The sequence below is a fragment of the Diadema antillarum genome, unplaced genomic scaffold (genome assembly GCF_040938485.1).
Source record: "Diadema antillarum isolate AM-2024a unplaced genomic scaffold, OU_Dant_1.0 scf00000105, whole genome shotgun sequence".
Taxonomy (NCBI): domain Eukaryota; kingdom Metazoa; phylum Echinodermata; class Echinoidea; order Diadematoida; family Diadematidae; genus Diadema; species Diadema antillarum.
In genome coordinates, this window is record NW_027270994.1 from 423,273 (window position 1) to 445,193 (window position 21,921).

General features: G+C 38.8%; 1 protein-coding gene across 1 annotated transcript; it reads left to right on the forward strand.

The window, feature by feature from the left end:
- The first annotated feature begins 202 nt into the window (after positions 1-202).
- On the forward strand, positions 203-20,750 carry LOC139719143 (phosphatidylinositol 3-kinase catalytic subunit type 3-like). Its single transcript, XM_071630575.1, has 19 exons — positions 203-297; positions 1,407-1,595; positions 2,449-2,506; positions 2,976-3,061; positions 3,664-3,874; positions 4,830-4,925; positions 5,592-5,663; positions 6,664-6,768; positions 7,265-7,543; positions 8,820-8,962; positions 10,444-10,552; positions 11,457-11,630; positions 12,593-12,709; positions 13,341-13,607; positions 15,527-15,661; positions 16,471-16,799; positions 17,980-18,070; positions 19,330-19,455; positions 20,658-20,750. Exons 1-19 carry the CDS (start codon positions 227-229, stop codon positions 20,670-20,672), a joined length of 2,673 nt encoding a protein of 890 aa, XP_071486676.1. The 5' UTR covers positions 203-226; the 3' UTR covers positions 20,673-20,750.
- Positions 20,751-21,921: the final 1,171 nt, after the last annotated feature.

Sequence of the window (21,921 nt, forward strand, 5' to 3'; positions counted from 1 at the left end):
AACAAGCTGACGGACAGTGGTCAACTTGCTTGTAACAAACTAGCGGAGCTGGCGTGCGTAGTCCGGTGGTAGAGCACTGGATATGTAGCACGATCGCGGAGCTCGAAAGGAGCAATTGAAAGGATTGCTAGATATATATCGGATAGGGGTCTAGTCGTAACACTAACAGTGACAGAAGAAGGACTTTTCTGGGACGTCTAGAAGTCGTGTATTTCACTGAAGTCAGATGGCGGAAAGTGAGGATAGATTTCACTATGTGTACAGCTGTGACCTCAGTGCCAACGTTCAGATTAAAATGTGAGTAAAACGTTACACAAATTTTGTCCATGATGAACTAGAGTTCCAGTGGTAGTCTGATCTTTCTTTAGTCCCATATGTTCAAATGCACGTTTGTACACTTTTAAATGGTGTTTCTTCTTCTTCACGATTAAGAATGATTACATTTACAGGTAAAAATTTAAATGGATACAGTCCGACCGCTCCTATCCATCCGGCCTCTCTTTATCCAGATCTCTCTAAATCCGGGTGCAATCTCGGCGTGATTTTTTTTTTCCAATGTAGTAATTAAGGGGGGGGGGGGGAGTGGGTTGTGGGATTTCAAACTCAAACAAAATTCCTAGTTACCTGTAGTGTTACACAAACTCACATTTAGGGCCTAGGCTAGGACCCTACTAAAATTAGACTAGACCTATTAACTGTTTATTTATTATTCCCAACATAATTAACATAAATTCACATCCAATTTTTATCTAAATAATATGCATTCAGACATTCACTATCCCCAAATCACTGCAAGAACGTGGATAGAAAACTTTTCATTAAATCTGGGCACGGTGGTACAGTGGTAGACTTTCTACAGGCAATCGTTCATTGAGCAAATTATCAGAGAGTTCTGGGCAATCATGCACTTTACGGCCTAGACCGATGGTATCTGTCTCTTCATGGTGGGCTTCTATACCTATCTGACTTTGGGACATCTATGGTCAGCCCTCCGTTCAGAGACAGATCTGCTCGTATCACGTTGCTTTGCAAAATTATTGATCAGCACGAAGCAATCAATTTTCAGCTAAAAATGCCCTCAATAGGGCATTTCAGCCTCACTAAATTAGCTCTACTGCTGGAGTATCTAGGCCCAATTTACTAAGTCCTATTTGATGTTTGCCTTACAGATTTTATCCGAAAGTAAAAAAGATCCATTTTTTTTTTTTTTTGCACAGGTCTGTCGGCTGTCTTCCAGAACACAGCACAGTACAAATCAAACTACTGCACATGCGCACAGCTACCTGCAGTTTCAGATGAGCAGCTTGCTTCACTCGCTGGCTGGGATTGGCTGGTATCTCTTAGCAAGGGATGGCCTTGGAATTAAAAATAATCTCTTTTCATACTCTCCCTCTCTTTCTCTGCAGTGGAACTCTCGAGGGCAAGAGAGAGCGCCCGAGTTACAGAGAGCTGTTAGCAGACCCACAGCTGAGGTTCTCCGGGCTGTATGAGGAAAAGTGCGCTGACCTTTATGTGACCTGCCAGGTCTTTGCAGATGGTAAGCCCTTGACCCTACCAAGGAGGACAGCGTACAAAGCCTTCACTACAAGATGGAAGTAAGTATCATCCATATGCATACATTTTGTACGTTTCAAGCAGAAGTTGTCAGTTGTCTTTTAATTGTCTTGACAGAACTTTGATAAATCTGTAAATTCCTGTCGTCTACTTGTCTGGTTATTTGAGTGTTAGATTAATTTTAAGAATTATCTTGTACAATCAAAACAATTCAGCAAGGGTGTTTACTATCAATATAGTTCAAAGTATTCTCTCATATTGAAATACTTTTATATCTATACAGATTTTTTTTTTCTATAACCTCTTTGGATTTGCAGTAGTGTCTTTCGTTTTCTTCCTGAACAGATGTTTTAGAGTGAATGCCACTACAGATAGCAAATTCTTAGTTTTATGATCCTTCCTTATTTTATGTGCATAATAGGAATACCATAATCAAAATTTGTTCAGAAAATCAGCATTAATGCAATGTAGACATAAGTCCAGAGAAACAGAGCTACTTAGTAGCTGATCATTTTGTTTTTAGTATTTGTTCATAGAATATTGTGGGCAAACGTTTAAATAAGGGCACGACAAAAAATATTTGTTCACTCGTCCAAATGGGTGTTTGTGCCACTGTTCTATGTATGTATTGGGCAAGTGCCCACCATGCCTTTGCACAACACAACTTCTCTAATACAATTCCAGTTATGAATTAGGTGTAAATGGATTGAGAAGTGAAGTTATCTTTCAAACATATAGAATTAGCAAACAATAGCAAGAGCCAGGTTTTGCAGACTGTTAACCCCGTACTTTCATCAGTCTGAATTGGAAATGTTAAATGTACATTACATATGGAAATTTCTGTCTATCAGTTGCATATATACAACAGGATACATAATTTCATTTGCCTTTCAGTTGGAATGAATGGGTCACTCTTCCATTAAAATTCAGTGATCTTCCAAGAAATGCCCAGGTAAGCTTACATGTAGTCTCTTTTGATGGCGCATGATAGAACAATATGGAAAATCGTCATTCTTCAAATAGCTACTACTTCCTATCCAAAGTTTGAAGAATCCAAGAATTTATTGAAATTCAAAGCTTTTTGTTTAGTATATGAAGCACATTGTATTTTACTATGTTTGTGTTGACTTATTAGCTTTACAGCACATTGTATTTTACTATGTTTGTGTTGACTTATTAGCTTTAAAGCGTAATGTCCATCACACCAAGAAGTTTCTGAACTTACAAAGATTAATTTCTCAAAATCATGCTTATCTGATGGTTGGCTTGCTCTGGTAGTTTTCAGAAATGAAGTGTTATAAATCTCTTGGAAGCATGCAAGAGTCTTGAAAATATAGTCATTATCAAAATCAGACAGTCTTTGTCAGTGACCTTTACAGGCTCTTTTTTGACAATTGCAAATGTTTTTCTCTGTGCTGTAGTCAACATTTACTATCTGGGATGTGTATGGTTCCAACGATGCGAGGCCAGTGGGTGGAACGACTGTTTCTCTTTTTGGAAAGCATGGGTATGTAGCTGTTGTTTCCTTCCCTTCGTATGTTTGTTTGTTTGTTTGGTTTTTGTTTTTTTTTTGCTACTGCTTAATCCCTTTTCATTATCCCTTCCCCTTCCATACCAGACAAGTATAGAGAGAGTAAACTTGTTATTTATAAACGTGTAAAGAGATGGAAACAGATTGAATTCTTAATGAATAAACTGACAGATAGATGGATGGATAGACTATCATATAGATTGAAAGAAAAGTAGAGCGATAGATACAGAAATTGTAAATAGATTATGTATTTGGGAGGGGTGGGAAGATTCTCACTGTAATTCAATTTGTATATCATACAATTTCAATATGTGATACTTTAGTTTCATTTCATCTTATGCTTGGGTAGCTTGGATGCTAGTTAGATGAATGATGTTATATTAAAAAAAAAACTTTTTAAAGTGTGAAAAGTGAGAATGGGCATTGGTTTGTCTCAAGCTTTTGCTGCGCCTTTGATGATCAAGTGTCCTTTGTGACATGCCTTTTGTGCATTCCGGCACTTGTTTGCAAACAAAACATTGAAAGTAAGCTTTTCATGTATAATATAATTTTTTTTTCTCCTTTTTGACATATCACAGAACTTTCCGAAATGGCATGCAGGACCTGAAGGTGTGGCCTGGCGTGGAAGGGGATGGAGCCACTCAATCCAAGACACCAGGCAAGCTGGCTGACCACAATGACACCATGGCACGACTGGCCAAGCTGACCAAGAAGCACCGTAAGGGTCATATGCTGAAGGTGGACTGGCTTGACCGGCTCACATTCAGAGAAATCGAGATGATCAATGAGGTAAATTATTTTGACTTGGGTCACATACAGCCTTCTTAGACACATGAATGGTATCAATCAATCAATATTAATCAATCAAATCAATAAGTTAGTAAAATGAGATTTATACAGATATTGACTCGATTGGTTGGACTGTGGAAGCATTATGATATTAAAATACATGGCATTTCATTGTAGAAACAGCCTGGTATGACATCAAGCTTGGCTCCTTCACTTCTTGTCTCAGAAGAGATGGTGTGATAAATGTCATTGTCAGGATGGAACTCCCTCTCTATCACTACAGCATTTCAAATCCTGATGTGAAGGCATCTGAGAAATGCCTGACATGATGAGCAGCATAAGATTTTCATGTTTATTATCTCTGAAATCTATATAGGAACACATATTTTATTGATCCTATGCTCATTTTCAGAGCATAATTACAACATTTACGCAGATACTTTCTGGTTATAAAGATCATGTCCAATGCAGGTAATTATGATTAATGACTTTCAATGTAAATATATGATCATACAACAGATGTTTGAAAAAAGTATTACATGTAACATGTCTTTTGATGTATGGATTTTGTTCAATATTTGTCTGCCCTCCGTACAAATGAAATTGAATGAAGAAATAGATTCCAGTCAAAACTGGTTCGATTTCCGCTTGCTCCTTTTTTGTGTGTTAAAAATGTAGATCAGCAGTTGCAATCTTATAAATTTTATTTGTACAGAAGGCAGACATATTGAGGAAAACCCATACCTCAAATCTTCACCCCTCTGATTGATACTTTCTTACTTTCATTTAACATGTCGTTTGTTATGTACAGAAACACTGCAAGCTGATGAATGTATGAAATCTAAAATTACAGAAAATCGTGTAGCTGGAAGTATATTATCGTGTGTGAGGGTAACATGCCAGCATTTTGTGCAATATGAAAGAGTAACCTTGTGTGTATCTTTTTCCGTTGTAGAAAGAGAAACGAGACTCAAACTTCATGTACCTGATGGTGGAATTCCCTAGGATTCATTACAATGATATTGAATGTGCAGCTGTTTACTATGAGAAAGTGAGTTTACACATGTAGTCAAATTTTGTGTCTGATTACATTATTGCCAAAGTGTATGCTGTCATAATATGTTGCAAGACTGAAGATTTTTGTTTTTCTTCTGAGAAGTCTTGAAAAAAAAAGACTTAAAAATTGTGTATCAGTATGTTTGTCCATAAGGACATGATGATGATTATTGTTATATAATCTAGATTAATGTCATCTTTCAATACTAGGAATGTTATAATCATCGCTACCATACTACTGTTATAACTTCTGTTACTGCTATCCTCTTCGTCAGCAATATTATCATCATCATCAATATCACTACTATTTTCCTTTATGGTCAGTGTGCCTTTACGTTTAATTATGATCGGTGTTTTTTTTTTTCCTACTTTATAGATACTGTAAAACCAGAAATATTCGCAGCATGAAACTTTTGTGAATTACCACTGGCATTCAGTGCATTGTGTAGACAAAAACTTTTGCACGCATTTACTTTCGCAAATCTTGGCTTCTTGTGAAATTCATGGAAGTTTTATGTATACAAAAATGTCTGGTTTTACTGTATACTACAAGTGACTGCATGTTTTTCCTGTAGGTCTAGCATGCTAATTGACACCTTGAGATTGGAATTGAATGTGTTAAATGGTAAAAGTACAACTCTGTACATTTTTGCCTCTCCAGGATGCAGAGGAGACAATATGCACCAGAAATTACGCAGAGATTGTGTCTGTTCCTGATCCTGAAATGCTCATGGTGAGATTTTTGCCCTTCAATTATACTGGACATGTGTACATGCTTATCAAGTACAATGAAGATGTCAAAGGTGTTCACAGTCGATATCCAACATGATCAATGTTAGTACGTTCTAAAAGTGCTTCTTGACTGTGATTTGTTAGTGAAGTATGTAGAGTGGCTTGTCTCAATTTTGTAGAGAAAACATTTCACTGATTGGAAGCACAAATACTCAGTTACCTTTATTGATTGTCAAGTTTGACCTTTGATCAACGTGAAGGAATATTGAAGACTGTTATGTATTTGAAGGAGTCCAGAAAGCAGATTATTCAGAAATAAATAAAAGAGTCAACTCATGAGTGAACATACTACTTGAGAAGCATACGCTAACAGTGTGTATTGGATTGCACCTGTTTGAAAATCAGGTAGCTCATGAACACTTTGTAAAATTTACATTACATAACTTCCAAACTGTCTAATCCTGCTTTTGACAGTGACATAATTCAACATTGTCAGTTTTACAGGAGTTTTCCACATCAGACTTGTCACATTACCCAAATGGTCTCTTTCAAATCACCCAAATGGTTTCTTTCAAATCACCTCATTCATGCTAAAAAAATGTAATGATAATATAAAAGATAAAATTATGTTCACATGAAAGTTACTGTAAAACAATCAAGCACTTTCATGATATATTCCCTCCTAATACAGGGATGGGAATTAGGATTGAATAGACTCATTTGTTTTTAGATACATTTCTGTCGGATTTCCATGGAGTTGACATGATCATTGAACTGACAAATTCTAAATGTCCTTTCAAATGTGATACAGTTGTCATAGAGTGGACAATCACTTGCATCAATTTATATCTCTTGAAGGAGCTCCTTTGTGTTCCGAACATTTCCTTCACCAATCAGAGTTACAAAGTGAACAAAGAATGAATAGAAGCATGCTTTATGAGAGCAATTTTTGAGACTTCAAATTTTGAGACTTCAGATTTTTTTTTCTGATCCTCTTATAGGAGAATCTGGTGGAGAGCAAGCACCACACCCTGGCAAGAAGTGAGCGTAGTGGCCTTTCAGACAGAGATCTCAAACCCAATGCCTCAACCAGGGACCAACTCAATGTGAGTCAAAGAAGTCGCTACACTCATCCTGATGTCGATGATGTCGGTGATAATGATAATTGTGATGTTGTTGATGATGATGATGATGATGATGAAGATTAAGATTTGGAGTTGCAATGATTGATTGTTATGATTATAAAGATGATGGTTGGGTAATGATGATGGTAATGATTACAGAGATTAAGATGATGATAAATTACCTTGGTATGATGAGGGTGATGATGATGACAAGAGGTGCGATAATGTAGAAGCTACGATGATGTTGGTGGTAAAGTGCTTTGGACAAAATGCATATGGATATCCAACGAGTAGCCAAAACTTTATTGATTGTAATTGTACTGAGCTAAATTTTCGTCTGATTTGTTTGAATAAATATTTATTTGTCCCTACTGAATACAAATTTGCCTTTTGGGTTCATTATCTACAGATAGGCCTGAAATAAGTCTTTTGTTGTTATATTTCATATTCCAAACCTATTTCTGTGCTCTTTCTGCAGAACATTGTGGGCTACGGACCCACCAAGCCCCTGACGTACGAGGAGCAGGACCTGGTTTGGCGACTCCGGTTCTACCTGACCAGCCAGGGCCCCGCCCTGACCAAGTTCCTGCGCTGCGTCAAGTGGGACGTGTCCCATGAGGAGAAGCAGGCGCTGGAGCTGTTGGGGCAGTGGAGCCCCATCGATGTAGTAGATGCCCTTGAGCTCCTCTCCCCACAGTTCAGGCACAGGGCTGTCCGGAGGTATGCCGTGTCCAGACTCAGGCAGGCCAATGATGAGGTGAGTGGCTCAGGCCCCATGCTCCCCACTCAGATGGTCATCTTTACTACATGTACATTCCTTATTTTTCAGGAAAAGGGGTATCTCGTAGGTATCTCGTAGGGGTATCTCGTAGGGGCTCAATTTAAGGGAAAAAAGTCCTTACAAATAGTAGAAATAGGGGGTCTTTTAGTATTTTTTCTCAAAATATAGAGTTTTAAAATCTTTCCTGAACAATCTTGAAATAGGGTCCTGAATAGGGTTAGTTTAAACCCCTGAAAATTTGAAAATAGGGGTAGTGCGGCTTCTTGGTGTTTGTCCCAGTTCTTCCAAATGTGCTTTACTGTACATGTGTTGCTGGAAAGTATGCCATGCTGGCCTTCGTTTTGCAGGACATAATAGCCACATGCGCTGCGCATACATCACGCTGCTTGTGTGTATGCTAGCAGCCTTCCCTTCCAAAAGCCTGTGATAAGTGGGTCAAAGTCCTATCCAATTTCCACTCTTAAAATGGGTGTATGCATGGGGGGGGGGGGGGGGGCAGGGCTATGGCCAGGTTGTACAACAATTGTACCTACACATTAAAGGTTACTGCAGTTACTGAGGGCTGAGGTCACATGTCACTTTGTAAACTCAGTCGTGATCCTAGTGTGACAGCTCCTAATATCAAATTTAAAAAGTCCAAGCTGATTTGTCTGTTCTTTCAGCTCATCAGAATCAAGAGTTCAATTGAGCTACTGTGATCACTCTTTGTTGTGTCTTGTGTGCAAGGTGTCTTGTCTGCTGTCTGGAAATGTTTACATGTTTGTTTATTTATTCTTTTTTTTTAATGCATGGTAAAGCTGTGTGTTTCGTACTTCATTTGTCCAGACCCAGAAATAGTACACCCATGCTGTACTGTACAGTTGTATTTATATACTTTTTCAATGAAGAATGCCAATCAGTAAATGTTTTAATGATAAACAGAGTATTCAACCCATTGATTTTAAAGGCTACATTTATGGACTTGAAATAGAGAGACAGAGTTTTTGGTCAGTGAGTTGGAAAAACCCATACTAAATGCGTGCATGACACACTTTGTGAAATCGTGAAATGAATGGCAAGATGTATAAAACTCAACTCTCAATGTATAGAACTTATATACCAAAATTTACATTGATTTATTAATGAAATAAAAAAGTACTTGTAACCTCGCCATGGAAATATGCATAAGGCTTCCAGCTAAGTTTTGTTGTGACAAGTTGCTATATGGCTGTTATTTGTGCTTATAACTTAAAAAAAAAATCATTGAATGTAGGAGTTGATGTTGTACCTACTACAACTCGTGCAAGCTCTGCGGTACGAGGACTATGATGAGATCAAAGCTACATTGGAGGCCACGGCTGCCCGACCACGCAGCGACGTCCATATGGCACCAGACTACCATGTAGTGAGAGAAAGGTAGTCATAATCCTTTAATCTTTTAATCTCTTAATCTAATCTGCAGTCACTGTCACTGCCTGTCTTTTCCATCAAGAGACTACATCTATGTATAGTTTTATGAGGAGTTATTGCAGCTCAGTCAATAAGACCCACGATCATTAATCATGATGTCATGGTTCGAGTCTCCGGCCGCTGTGGTTATCCCCATGACAAGGCACATTATCTTCATTGTCTAGTCCTTCGAAGGGGACTGGAAGCTTTCAGCCCTGTGGTTGCTTGTTGTAACGCTCTCAATGCTTCCTTTGCCGTCATGTAAAACCATGTAAATTCTAATCTAATCTAATCTAAATCGAGAGACCAGATCTTGACATTTAACAAAGATGAAAGCAGCTCATCATCTTGAAAGTGTGATAAAGTTCAAATTCATGAAATTCTTGCATGAAGTTGTTTTTGTCACAACTGATTGACAAATTGCCCTACATTGACGTAGATAAGCGCTGAATTGATCAGTGTTTTAGTAGTAGCCGTGACAAAAGAAATCATTGGCATACATACTCAAGCAGGATTTCGAACCTATGACCTCCTGATTAATGGACAGGCGTCTTATCCACTAGACCATGGAGCTACCGCCCGACAGCCAGTGCTGGCTCTAATCCTTATGGCAGGCAGTGGATACTGCGTAATCATTGAAATTGATGAAATTCTTGTGTGGAGTTGTGGAACGCTGACATTCTGTTTTCAGTCTCTTCATATTGTGAAGACTCTTTTAAAGGTTTCCAGTGGTATATTATAGGTCCCACTTTTTTTCCATAGACCTATGACAGAAACAGTGAAAAGCAGACCTGTGCACATACACTATTATGAGAAAGTCAGTTTTTCAGTTTAGACGCAGTTTAGTATATAGGAATAGATGCATTTGGACACAGTGGGGGTATTCGATTTACCTTGGTAAAGACTGAAAAATTTCAGATTGGAATACATTCCTGAATATGAGATTTTTTTTCAAAAAATGTCAGATTTCATATTTTCAGCCAAATCACCATTACAGTAGTGCAGGTTTGTCAGGTTCAATGTCAGTGACTGTGTGAGGATCACTATATGCCCAGTGGCAAGCAGTTCTGAGGATTTCAGTTGTGTGTATCCTAGATTATCTATAATAGTTTTAACTCACGCACGTTGAGCTGGTTCTGAGATAAACCTCAAATAAAAATGTTTATGAGTTTCTCTAAAAGTGTAACATTCCATGTTGTGACAGTTTGGAATCCTGTATAAGATAGAGTTTTTACCATATAATATATCGGAAGAATTTGGCATGCAGAAGCAGAATTTATTTATTTATTTTTTTTTGACAGGCTATTTGTGAAAAAGAGATCTTGTACATAGTTTCCTGGAAAACAAGAAGGGAGAAAGATCATATCTTGTGTGGGTGTAAGTTATGATATGCAAAGAGATGTACAAAGTTTTTTATACTCCTAAATATGTTCATGTGTTCTTGGTAGAGCTTCCAGTCACAACACAATTCCCCATCCTCTAGCGGAGACACCAGAGTCCCCCACTCCTCCAGTGGCACCTCAAGATGATGGCCAGGACCAGGCAGAAGCTGAGGAGGTATGTATCCTCTTCCTTCTCTTCCTCTTCCTTTTCTCCCTTCCCCTCCTCTCCCCCTTGTACCCCCCCCCCCCCCCCCCCCCCCCACTTCCCCCTTCTCCTTCCTCTTCCTTCACTATTAGTAATTTGCATGGGTAACAATTATCATTCACTGTGAAACCAGATATTTTCTTGTGCATGAAACTTTCGCAAGTTTTGCGAGAAGGCACAATTTGCGAAAGAGAAATGCACGCAAAAGTTTTTGTCTGCACATTCCAGTACATGCTACTATGCGTGTAATTTTTCAAGGTCTGCAATTTGTGAATGTTTCATGCTGCAAAAAAGGCTGTCAGCTCCTGTTTGCCAAAGTTCATGCCATAAATGTCTCTGGTTTTTACAGTTTTCTGTCATACATGTTAAAAGGACTGTACAGTACTGGTTGAGGTGAGGATTCAGCTTGTAACGTTTTGCGAGATATTTAGAATCCACTCTGTGAAATATTAAAGAGCATACAATTCTATGGGGAATCAAAAGTTTATTTGATAAAAATCGGTTTTGAAATGACTGAGATATCTGAAAACAAGGTAAAACAAAGAGATTCTAATAAAAGTTGTGGCCTGTCAATTTTATTAGGATCGCCTTTTTGGATATCTTAGCCATTTCAAGACCAATTTTCATCAAATAAACATTGAATCCTTCTTGAAATTACTTTCTCTTACATATTTCATAAGAGTTTTCTCATGATATCACCAAAAAATGTTATAAACCTGACATTAGGTCTCGACCAAAACTATACGATCCCTTTATTTCAGTTAAGGAAATAATGTAACCTACTTTACAATTCTCAGTGAAATGGTGTATTTTTCCCCATGTTTTGCATATATGTGACTTTTATTTTACTCTTGCCCTCTGCATTACCATACAGTGCAATCTTGCCACATTCCTGATCGAGAGGGCGTGTTGTAACTACACCTTAGCCAACTACCTGTACTGGTACCTCCTGGTTGAGAGTGATGAGCAGGATACGGTTTCCAAGGAAAACCGCATCATCGACATGTACAAGTCGGTGCTGAAATGTTTCAGCCAGGCTCTGAGCAAGGTAAGTTCCCTGTCTAGTTGCATGCAAGTGCCTCTGTAATGCCTCAATTTCTATTCGAGGACCAGGAGGATATCATTTCAAATTTGACAGAAAAGGTTTGAATTATTGAAGTGTCCCAACCTGTCAGTTCTTGTCTTTATTATGATGTTTGTATAGGTGCTTGTAAAGATTTATATGAAGAGTTACCATCCCACAGCAAAGAAAGACCACACAACTCATTTCTCACTCTCATCTTTAACCAGTCTGGTGTTACTATGAGCAGTGGGAACCAAGTTGAGTGGTTGCAAAAACTGTGCACTATTTGAGAAGTGCAGAGTGTGTACAGTGCTGTGATATTTAGACTGTAAAAGAGGCCCAAACTTATTTATGCATGGAAACAGGCTCATAAGTTTAAAATATGGCTTTAGAGTATCTTCTATTTCCCCCTCTATAGACCTCCTTGTTATTGTATATCATAACATGTATATAGAATGTTTTAATGATACAATTATATGAGTAAACAGAAAGGCAAGACTGTACTGACTTTGGTATGGTGTCAATGCCTCTTTCTGGTGTGGTTGCCTGATAAATTGGGAATTCCTTAATAGATTAAGAGAATCCAGCTGAATTAGCTAAAGGTGTGAATGTTTGCCAGTCTGATCTTGTTACTGGAATATTGTGAGAGTGACCAAATAATCAGGAACTGATTTCTGTTCAGTTTGCATAGTACCTTAGTACATTCCAGTGTCTGACATCATTCCATTAGTTCTTTTTGAGCGGATGTTACTCGCTTTCGTAGTCGTGTGTGTGTATGTCATTTTTTTGTACCTATCTAACCATGATCTAAACTTATCTCTCTTTACCTTTGCCGATATCACTTGGCTGTTGCCTATGGCATGGCATATTTCTAGTTAGTTTGTCAGATGCTTGTTGTGCCCATTTGTGCTGTTGATATCAAGTTGCTTTCTACCGTCTGAAAATAGGGAGGACGTGAATGTGTCCACTACCGGTCACTCCTGGTCAGACAGCATACCCTGACCAACCACATCCTGAATGTCATGAGGCAGGTGGCCAAGGAAAATGGCAACCGGAAGAAAAAGGTAAGAATCTCACTTTCTTGGTATAGATACTACAGCATCCTCTTATGATTCTTTTTTTTTTTTTCCGGGGGGGGGGGGGGGGGGGGGGGGGTTGGGGAGCCTCAAACAGAATTCTCCTACATTTTGCTAACAGTTGTCTGGAACATTAAAGGTGACACAACTTGCATGTAGTAGACATAATGTAGTGCCAAATTTCAAAGTGTCTGTCACGTTACTTTTATGGTTTTCCTGGCCATTTCATTATTTTGTTGTTAGATTTCATATCAGACGCATTAATTTTCATCATAAAATGCTCATGCATCAAAATGTTGTCATTCCCAAATCGTTTTTCGCCATTTAAATTAACTAATGCGGCAACAGATTCTACATTTATGTGCACATTCTAATTTTATCAAATGCACTTTCGTTTTTAAATTACCTCCCACAAAATTGTACACTATTCTGCTATTGCTCATACCAATCTCAGTGTTATCTGATATATAGAGTTACAATTTGTATCTGAGTTTTTGACCTATTAAGGATCAAAAGTGGGAAATGTTTTTTGTAACACCCAGTAGATATGTCGCTTTGCCATTTCACGGCTGTGATGACTTTGCTCTCTCCACTTTGCCCTCCACTCCACTCTCTCCAGATCGAGAGGCTGCAGGCTCTCCTCAGCGACCACGACAACCTGTCGGTCAACTTCACCAACTTTGACCCCTTGCCCCTGCCCCTGCACCCAGAGGTCAAGGTGGTGGGGGTGATCCCGGAGAAGGCGTCCATGTTCAAGAGCTCCCTCATGCCCATCAAGCTGACCTTCAAGACTACGAATAACGAAGAGTACGTCGCCATCTGTAAGAATGGCGACGACCTGCGCCAAGACCAACTCATCCTGCAAATCATCACTCTCATGGACCAGGTATGGTAAAGGGAGAGGGGGGCTGTTTATTAGTCCCCCACCACATTCCCCATTAAAAGTTGAAAAAGGGTGAATTTTGGATTAGTTTTGGGGTTTGTCAGTCTGATTCCCGCAGAGAAAAACAAAATGGATTAAAAAAAAAAATACAATGATTGTGAAAATCAGAAGAATGATGGTAGTGAAGAATAGAAGAATGATGATGATGACAATGATGTTCATTTTGTTAATGGTGATTGTGCAAAGCTGACAGTAAATAATGTATAAGGATTAATTGTACTATTGTCTTGAGGAAAAAAAAAACAAAAGCTTTAAGCTAAGGTGTGGATCTTGAGGATAGGGTGGTTTGTTGCAGTGATGATGATGGTGATGATGGTGATAACTGTAAAAATGAAGAGACGAAGTATGAATGGAATGTTTTTTCATTATCATTGCATCGACCTTTGGTGTCATATATGTCCATCTACATGTAGCAGTGGAGAAGGACCATTTAAGAAACAAAAGTGGATTGATTCAGCTTATTGTACGCTATAGAATCTTAAAATTAGCTATGTCATGTTATCATAACATCAAGTTGTTTAAATAATACTAAGGTACTAGTAATAACAGCATGGTTAAAGACACCACGGCAAATTCCTGATAATCAGCATGCACCATTTTATGTGTGGTGAGATTGTATTCCTTGCTTCCAGAGGTCAACTAGAATTGTTTATGCATTTTATCAAACTTTTATTTCACACAATGGTGATTCAATTTTTGTTTTCTTTGCATCAGAAATTTTGCATTATGAAATCCAACTGATGGAGTTGTCAATGTACGAGTTTGGATTTTATTTGTCGGATGTTGCGGGAAAAGTAAAGGGAGTGGAGATGGATTACAGACCTAATGTTGAGAATATTTCCTTTTTTTTTATGCCTCCGCAACGAAGTGGCCGGAGGCATTATGTTTTCGGGTCGTCCGTCCGTCCGTCCGTCCCGTTTTGTTTTTGTCGATATCTCAAGAACCGTGTGGTGGTTTTACATCAAACTTGGTATGAGGGTATATCCTTGGGGGATAATACTTTGTGTGGATTTTAGGGTCACAGGGTCAAAGGTCAAAGGTCATAGGTTATTTTGTGAAGAAAAAAAAATTGAAATTTCATGTTTTTCTCCATATCTCACAAATGGTTCAAGGTATCTTCATGGAACTTAGTATATATGCTTGTACCGATGGGCAGTGATTATCTAGGGAAGTTGGGGGTCATGGGTCAAAGGTCAGGGGGGGGGTCAAAGGTCAAGGTCAACTCCTCAAAATATGACTACTTTCCTTAAAATGCAATATGCCTGAAGGTTGTTTTTTTTTAAACTTGATGTATGGCATGTATTACCCAATATATATTTTGGGGGAAGTTTCTTGCCAAAAGGTCAAAGGTCAAAAGGTAAAAGGTCAAGTGAAAGTGCTAAATTGCACTTTTTCCTCCATATCTCGAAAGTAACTCAAGGTATCATCATGAAACTTACATATTTATGCATGTTCAACCTAACAGTGATTCTCTTTGGAACTGTGAGGTCAAAGGTCAAAGGCCAGGTTTAGATAATGCTATTTTCCCATTTGATACTGAAATTATACTTTTTCTCAGTACCTTGAAAATTACTCAATGCATAAACTTATAAAAGGGTCAAAAGTCAAGTAAAAATCATCAGTTCCCCAAATACCTGCACTCTGACATTTTAATCATTCATCCAACTGAACCTAGTTCTAGGAAAGTGAACTTTCAGCACATTTGTGTCAAACCTGTCATTTTAATATTTTGCCAATTGTGTGAAACTGTCATCACACATTGTCAAGACATTGTACTATAGACCTATTAGGAGAACCATGCATTATGGCGGAGGCATATCAGTAGCCGTAGCGATATATCTAGTTTCATTTTAAACTTACAGCTCCTGAGACAAGAGAACTTGGACCTGAAGTTAACCCCATACAGGGTCCTTGCCACAAGCAGCAAGAATGGCTTTGCACAATTCATTGACTCTACGGCTGTGGCAGATGTTCTCTCTCAGGAGGGAAACATTCAAGTGAGTTAGAAACTTTTTTTTTTTTTAAATCACCTGAGCCAAATCCCTTAAACAAGCTATTGTGACAGTTCACCCTCTGGCGTCTGTTGTGTACCGTCCATCGCCCGTCATACACTTTTTCACATTTTCATCTTTTTGACAACTGCTGGATTTTGAGCAAAAGTGGCAAGAATCATCAGTGGAGAGAGGGGATCAAAGCTTGCACAAATGATGGTGGTGCCCAATCGGGGTGCCCATAGGATGGGGCCCGAATAAGCAAAGTTATCTAATTTTCTTAACCTTTGATATTTTCATCTTCTTAAAAACAAGTTGCTGGAATTTGACCAAAGAATTATCAAAAAGGTGAGGGTATTATAGTTTGTACAGAAAGTGGTGGTGTTTCCCAGAGGTGCCCATGGAGCTGGGCCCAAATAGCCCAGATTAGTTAATTTTCAGCATTACGTTACTTTTCATCTTCTTCCTAAAAACAGGGGCTGCATTTTGTCCAAAATTGATGGGAATCATCAATGGGGGGGGGGGGGGGGGGGGGATCATAGTTTGCACAAATGTCTTTGGTGCTTCCCCCTCCCCCCCCCCCCCCCCCCCCCCCCCCACCCTCCCATTGTAGTTCATGACAACTTGAAATATATGTTTTAAACAATATGATTTATTTACTCTTCATTATCATTAATTTATTCGCCGTATTGACTCTGTTTCTCAAGGTATCTACACCCAAATTATCTTCCATTGCTTCATTACCACATTATACTGATAATAGATATGATGCCACATGCCTATTTGTGTGAAAATTTTTCACAATTTTTCAACAGAATTTCTTCCGGAAGCACGCCCCGAGTGAGACTGCCCCCTACGGCATCAGTCCAGACGTCATGGATACGTACGTCAAGAGCTGTGCTGGATACTGTGTCATCACCTACCTCCTTGGGGTCGGTGACCGCCATCTGGACAACCTGCTGCTCACCAAGTGCGGCAAGCTCTTCCACGTGGACTTTGGCTACATCCTGGGGCGCGACCCCAAGCCCCTACCGCCCCCCATGAAGCTGAGCAAGGAGATGGTGGAGGGGATGGGCGGAGCCGCCGGGGAGCAGTATCAAGACTTCCGCAAGATCTGCTACACATCATTCCTCCATCTGCGAAGGTAGGGTTGTTGTTTTTCTTTTTCTTTATCATTGTTTGTTGTAATTCCATGGAGCTTTTTATTGTCAACTAAAAACTTATAGTATACAGTGCACTCCCGTTATAACGAAATGCTCGGGACCAGCTGTTTTCTTTCGTTATAACGAAATTTCGTTATAACCGAACAAATACAATACATAACGAAAACAAGGAACCACGTATATATATCATATTATGTTTGCTGAATACTCATCATACGCTGGAAAGCTATGTGAAATGTGATGGGATAACTGTATTACAATAATAAACGCAAGTTCCCCTCAGAAACTGTGCGTGACACAAGGAGCGAACACACTGTGCTGTGAAGCGTTCACCTATCTTCTTCTTCTTCTCGAGTCACTGTTCCACTACGTATTTTCGAAAGCAATTCGCATTTCGTTATAACGGAGCACCTTTCTTTTGTTTTTCTTTGTCTGTGGCGCTCGGAAAAGACTTCGTTATAAAGGAAATTTCGCTATAACCATGTTCGCTATAAGCGAATATTGTACCATAGACTTTAATGGTGATAATTTTGGGACCAGAAGATTTACTTCGTTATAACGAAATTTCGTTATAACCGTGTTCGTTGTAATGGGAGTGCACTGTATTACAACTTGTTGACCATATTCTTGGTCATTTTTGACATGCAATAATGTATGATTATATAGAGGGTGGGGGTGGGGGTTAACCCTGACAATCTTTGACCTTGTCGCAATCAGTTCTATCAGTTTCAGATAGCTGTTTGTTGGTCATTCGTTCACCTGCATGTAGGGCTGCCAGATACCAGTAAAGTTGAATGCTGTACTTTTTTTCTTTTCTTGACATTGATTCTTTTGCACTGCTGTAATTCGTAGTATGCCCAAATAAGAAAAAGAGAAAAGAAAAGAGACTGTCTTGGAATATCATCTAGGTAAATGTAAAATGAAAATAAATTGTACTAATATGCAATAAACCGTGATCGTCCTCACCGGCCACCGACACTGCACAACGACAATGGAGAGCTTTGCAACAGAATTATTTGTAGTTTCCTGTGGTTGATAACAGATCTATTGTAGCCATTCTTGATAAATGAGAGCATTCTATGAAAAAGTTAGATGATGCACATGTATATTTTTTTCTTCTTCAGTGAAATGCTCTAATTGTACATTCTTGTCACATTCCAGACATTCCAACCTGATCCTGAACTTGTTCTCTCTCATGGTGGATGCCAGTGTACCTGACATAGCTCTGGAACCTGACAAGACCGTCAAGAAGGTAAGTGCCATGTGGCATATACCCAAATCTGACTTGTTGGTGCACCTGTCTTTTGACCCACTGAGCGCAAATTTTTGCATGGAGTAAAAACGTTTTGTCTTATAAAAAGCGCATGTTAATGTCGACAAGCAAGTACATGTAGTCATGACTTGCAGTTGATTCTTTGAATGTGAAATGGAAAGATATAGTCTGGTACTTCTTCATAATAAAAGGGCCCAGTTTCCACGACTGTCTTGTATGGTTGAAATCAATTAATTTTTGCATTGAGTTGTATTCTATTGCAACTGATTGACAAATTAATGTACATCGGCATAATTATGCACCCAATTAATCAGTATTGTAGTTGTAGCCATGATAAAAAAAATCTTGGGCATGCATTACAAACTTGGGCAGGATTCGAACCTACGATCTCCTGATCACCAGACAGGTGACGTATCCTGCCCGAGTATGCATGCCTGTGTTTTTTTTTATCAAGGCTACGACTAAAAACACTGATTAGTTTGGTGCATATTCATGCCCTGTGTGGTATTTCTGGTATTTCTGGTAATTCTGGTGATGCGACATTTGCTAATGCAACAATTGCTCCAGTCTTATTTTCTCCATCGACGTAGGGTTAGGGTTAGGGTTGTGATAGGGTTTTAGGTTTAGTTTGATGTGAGGATTACGATTACGGTCAGGGTTATGTTTGTGGGTAGAATTCCTGTTTGGCTTAGCGTGCAAATGTTTCATGGGAGCAATTGCCGCAGGAGCAAATGTCATGGAACCGGTATTTGTATACGTGATATTTCTAAGTCGATTGGCCACACTAGTGGGCCATCCTCTTTACCAGCTTCTTTCAGTCCTGTTTCTAGGTGTATCTTGTGATTAACAGACAGGCCATTGTACCTGCGACACAGCTGCTGTATGGAATGTTGTTCGTAATTTATAGCAGTTTGCAAGGGAGACTTAAGTAACTCATACACTTGTTAACAAATGTGCCTAGAAACGTAATTGCAAAAACAAGTTCTCTGTGAGTGTGGTGGCCTTCCATGTCAGTAATGATGAATCAAACATGATAAAGTGCAATATGAAAACACGTCAGGAAACAGCAGTGGTATTTTGATTATTTTTTTATTTTCACTGTTACGTACCCATATTGGGGGTAAGTATATGCAATTGTACATTTGATGAAATTCCAAGATTTGGAAAAAATTCAACCGAAAATCTTCAAACAATTTATTCCGTCTTATTTTTTAATCTTTTTTTATTTTTTGCATCAGTTGCAAGACAAATTCCGTCTGGACCTGACTGATGAAGAGGCAGTGCACTACATGCAGACCCTGATTGATGAGAGTGTGGGAGCAGTCTTTGCTGCAGTGGTGGAACAAATCCACAAATTTGCACAGGTATTTTTTGTTGATTTTTTTGTTTTGTTTTGTTTTGTTTTGTTTTGTTTTGTTTTGTTTTTTCCCATGTCCACTCTTGCCAGGAATGCCATAACATTCCCCCCCCCCCCCAAAAAAAAAAAAAAAAAATCAAAAATCACAGTCATCTTGTAATGAAGTAATTGTTGGTATATTTATATCCTGGTTGTTTCATATCTTGACCAGTTCTGATATCCTTTAGCATAAAGGACAGAGGCATGCCCACATTGATACACAGGTACCTTTTATACATCTGTATCAACATTGTGTTCATTTGGCAAGTCATCTGTGCATCAACAAAAAAATTTCATCATAGTCTGCCCATATTTATCCTGATGATTTGCAAAGACTCCAACCCAAAGCACCTTTTGATCTGGAGATTCTCCCACCTGAAACCCCTAGCAAACGGGAGACTCCAAGTTGATGTGTGCGAAGCGCGAAGTTCCTAGGGTTCTAGATGCTCTCTGGTGCTAGCTAAGGCTTATTTTTTCAACATACAGTACCAATAAGTAAGAAATCCTTTCCAACAGGAGACACAGAGCCAGGGCGGGAGAAATTAAATCTCAAACGGGAGAACGGGATATTTTGCAAAAATGGGTTTTCGGTGGGAGATCTCCTGTCGAAAACGGGAGAGTTGGAGTCTCTGGATTTGTTCAGGTATTTTGGTCCTTTTCTGAGAATGGCAACTTTTGTAAGAGTACAATTGTATATGTACGTCACAAAATAATGAGTTCCAGTCAGTGATCTCTATGATTCATTGTCTATTGTTGAACTGCATCTGGTACTCTAGCAAATGTCATTTGTTTTCAGATATCATAATTCCAGAGACTCCAACCCAAAGCACCTTCTGATCTGGAGATTCTCCCGCCTGAAACCCCTAGTAAACAGGAGATTCCAAGTTGATGCGTGCGAAGCGCAAAATTCCCAGGGCTCTAGATGCTCTCTGGTGCTATCTATATAAGGCTTATTTTTCAACATACGACAGCGATAAGAAATCCTTTCCAACGGGAGACACAGAGCCAGGGCGGGAGAAATTAAATCATAAGAGGGAGAACGGGAGATTTTGCAAAAATGGGTTTTCAGCGGGAGATCTACCGTCGAAAACGGGAGAGTTGGAGTCTCTGTAATTCATTACTGTCATTGATTCTTTTTTTAAAATGTGTTTTCATTGTTCTTGCTTGCAGTACTGGAGGAAGTGAGAAGACTGTTACATGGGAGCTGCTTGACAAGAGATGCATACAGAACGGTTCTTAAAGTACTTTGTTGTGTTTTGTATGCACTGTGAATCATGTACAGTGTATGGTGCTGTTCTTCCAACTCAAGGCAAAGTCTCTGTACTGCTAAAAAAGATAGATGCTGGTAGATGGGAACCACGTTTGGAAGTCCACACCTTTTTGCTGTTGTGGAATTGTGATGTTGCCTCAAGTGTTGCATCTTACTGCTGTCCTTATTATGGCCCACAAAGATGTGGCTGCCATTCCTGCTCTACTGCACAACCTTTGTTTAATGAAAAAACTGTCAACACAAAAGGGTAAGATAAGTGGAAAAATGGCTGATTCACCACCTACTGTATTAAAGGTCAGTACAAATGGCATTTGGGGAGGTGTGATTAATAGCCAATTGAAAGGGCAATACAGGCATAACAGTATTGGCATGTGTGAGTGATTATATTAACAGTCAAGAGAGTTTGCAGCAATCACCACTAGAGTCAGGTGGTCACTCTGAACAGCTGGACACTATTCTGAATGTTTAATTATTTAAACTGTGTTACCATCAGTATCAGTTGTAAAGCATGTGCAGTCCATGGCATACATGTGAGATGTTAAAGATATGTAAAGTATGGAAGTTAATGAACGGATATTGCAAGCAACTCTTCATCTTTGAATGACCAAAGATCATTTCTTGAAAATAATTCAATTGTTCATTTGTTTTGTTTGCTTGTTTTGTTTTTTTCCTGTGATAATTTGTGTTATGTACTGATGGGGAAAATATTCAGTTCTGTATCAGTTACGGGCTACAAGTCAACTGGCCACTGGCAGTATCAAGACTGGTGACCACTACACATGTCATTATAACAATATAAAGTATTTGTAAGTTCTGGTGGCCACTATAAGCAGGTGGCTGCCTTTGGTAGTTTGCCGTGAAGACAAGTCGACTACAGTCTTTCAAATAAGTAATGTAAAAGTCATCTCCCCCCAAAAGTATGCATTTTCATGATTTTTAAGCGGAATATCATTGATCAGGATTGTAGTGTAGGTGAGTAAATCCTTGGTCAAAGAATCACGACAGTCATATGGTGTATGCATCCTCAATAATAATAATAATAATAATAATAATAATAATAATAATAATAATAATAATAATAATAATAATAATAATAATAATAATAATAATAACAATAATAATAATCATGATAATAATAATGATAATAATACGCAAGTAAACATG

Bases quoted from the DNA above. Each gene is read 5' to 3' on its own strand.
- LOC139719143 (XM_071630575.1), top strand. From the start codon at position 227: ATGGCGGAAAGTGAGGATAGATTTCACTATGTGTACAGCTGTGACCTC. The intron at 3,875-4,829 runs GTAAATTATTTT...TTTCCGTTGTAG, and splicing joins AAATCGAGATGATCAATGAG to AAAGAGAAACGAGACTCAAA. The intron at 15,662-16,470 runs GTGAGTTAGAAA...ATTTTTCAACAG, and splicing joins CTCAGGAGGGAAACATTCAA to AATTTCTTCCGGAAGCACGC.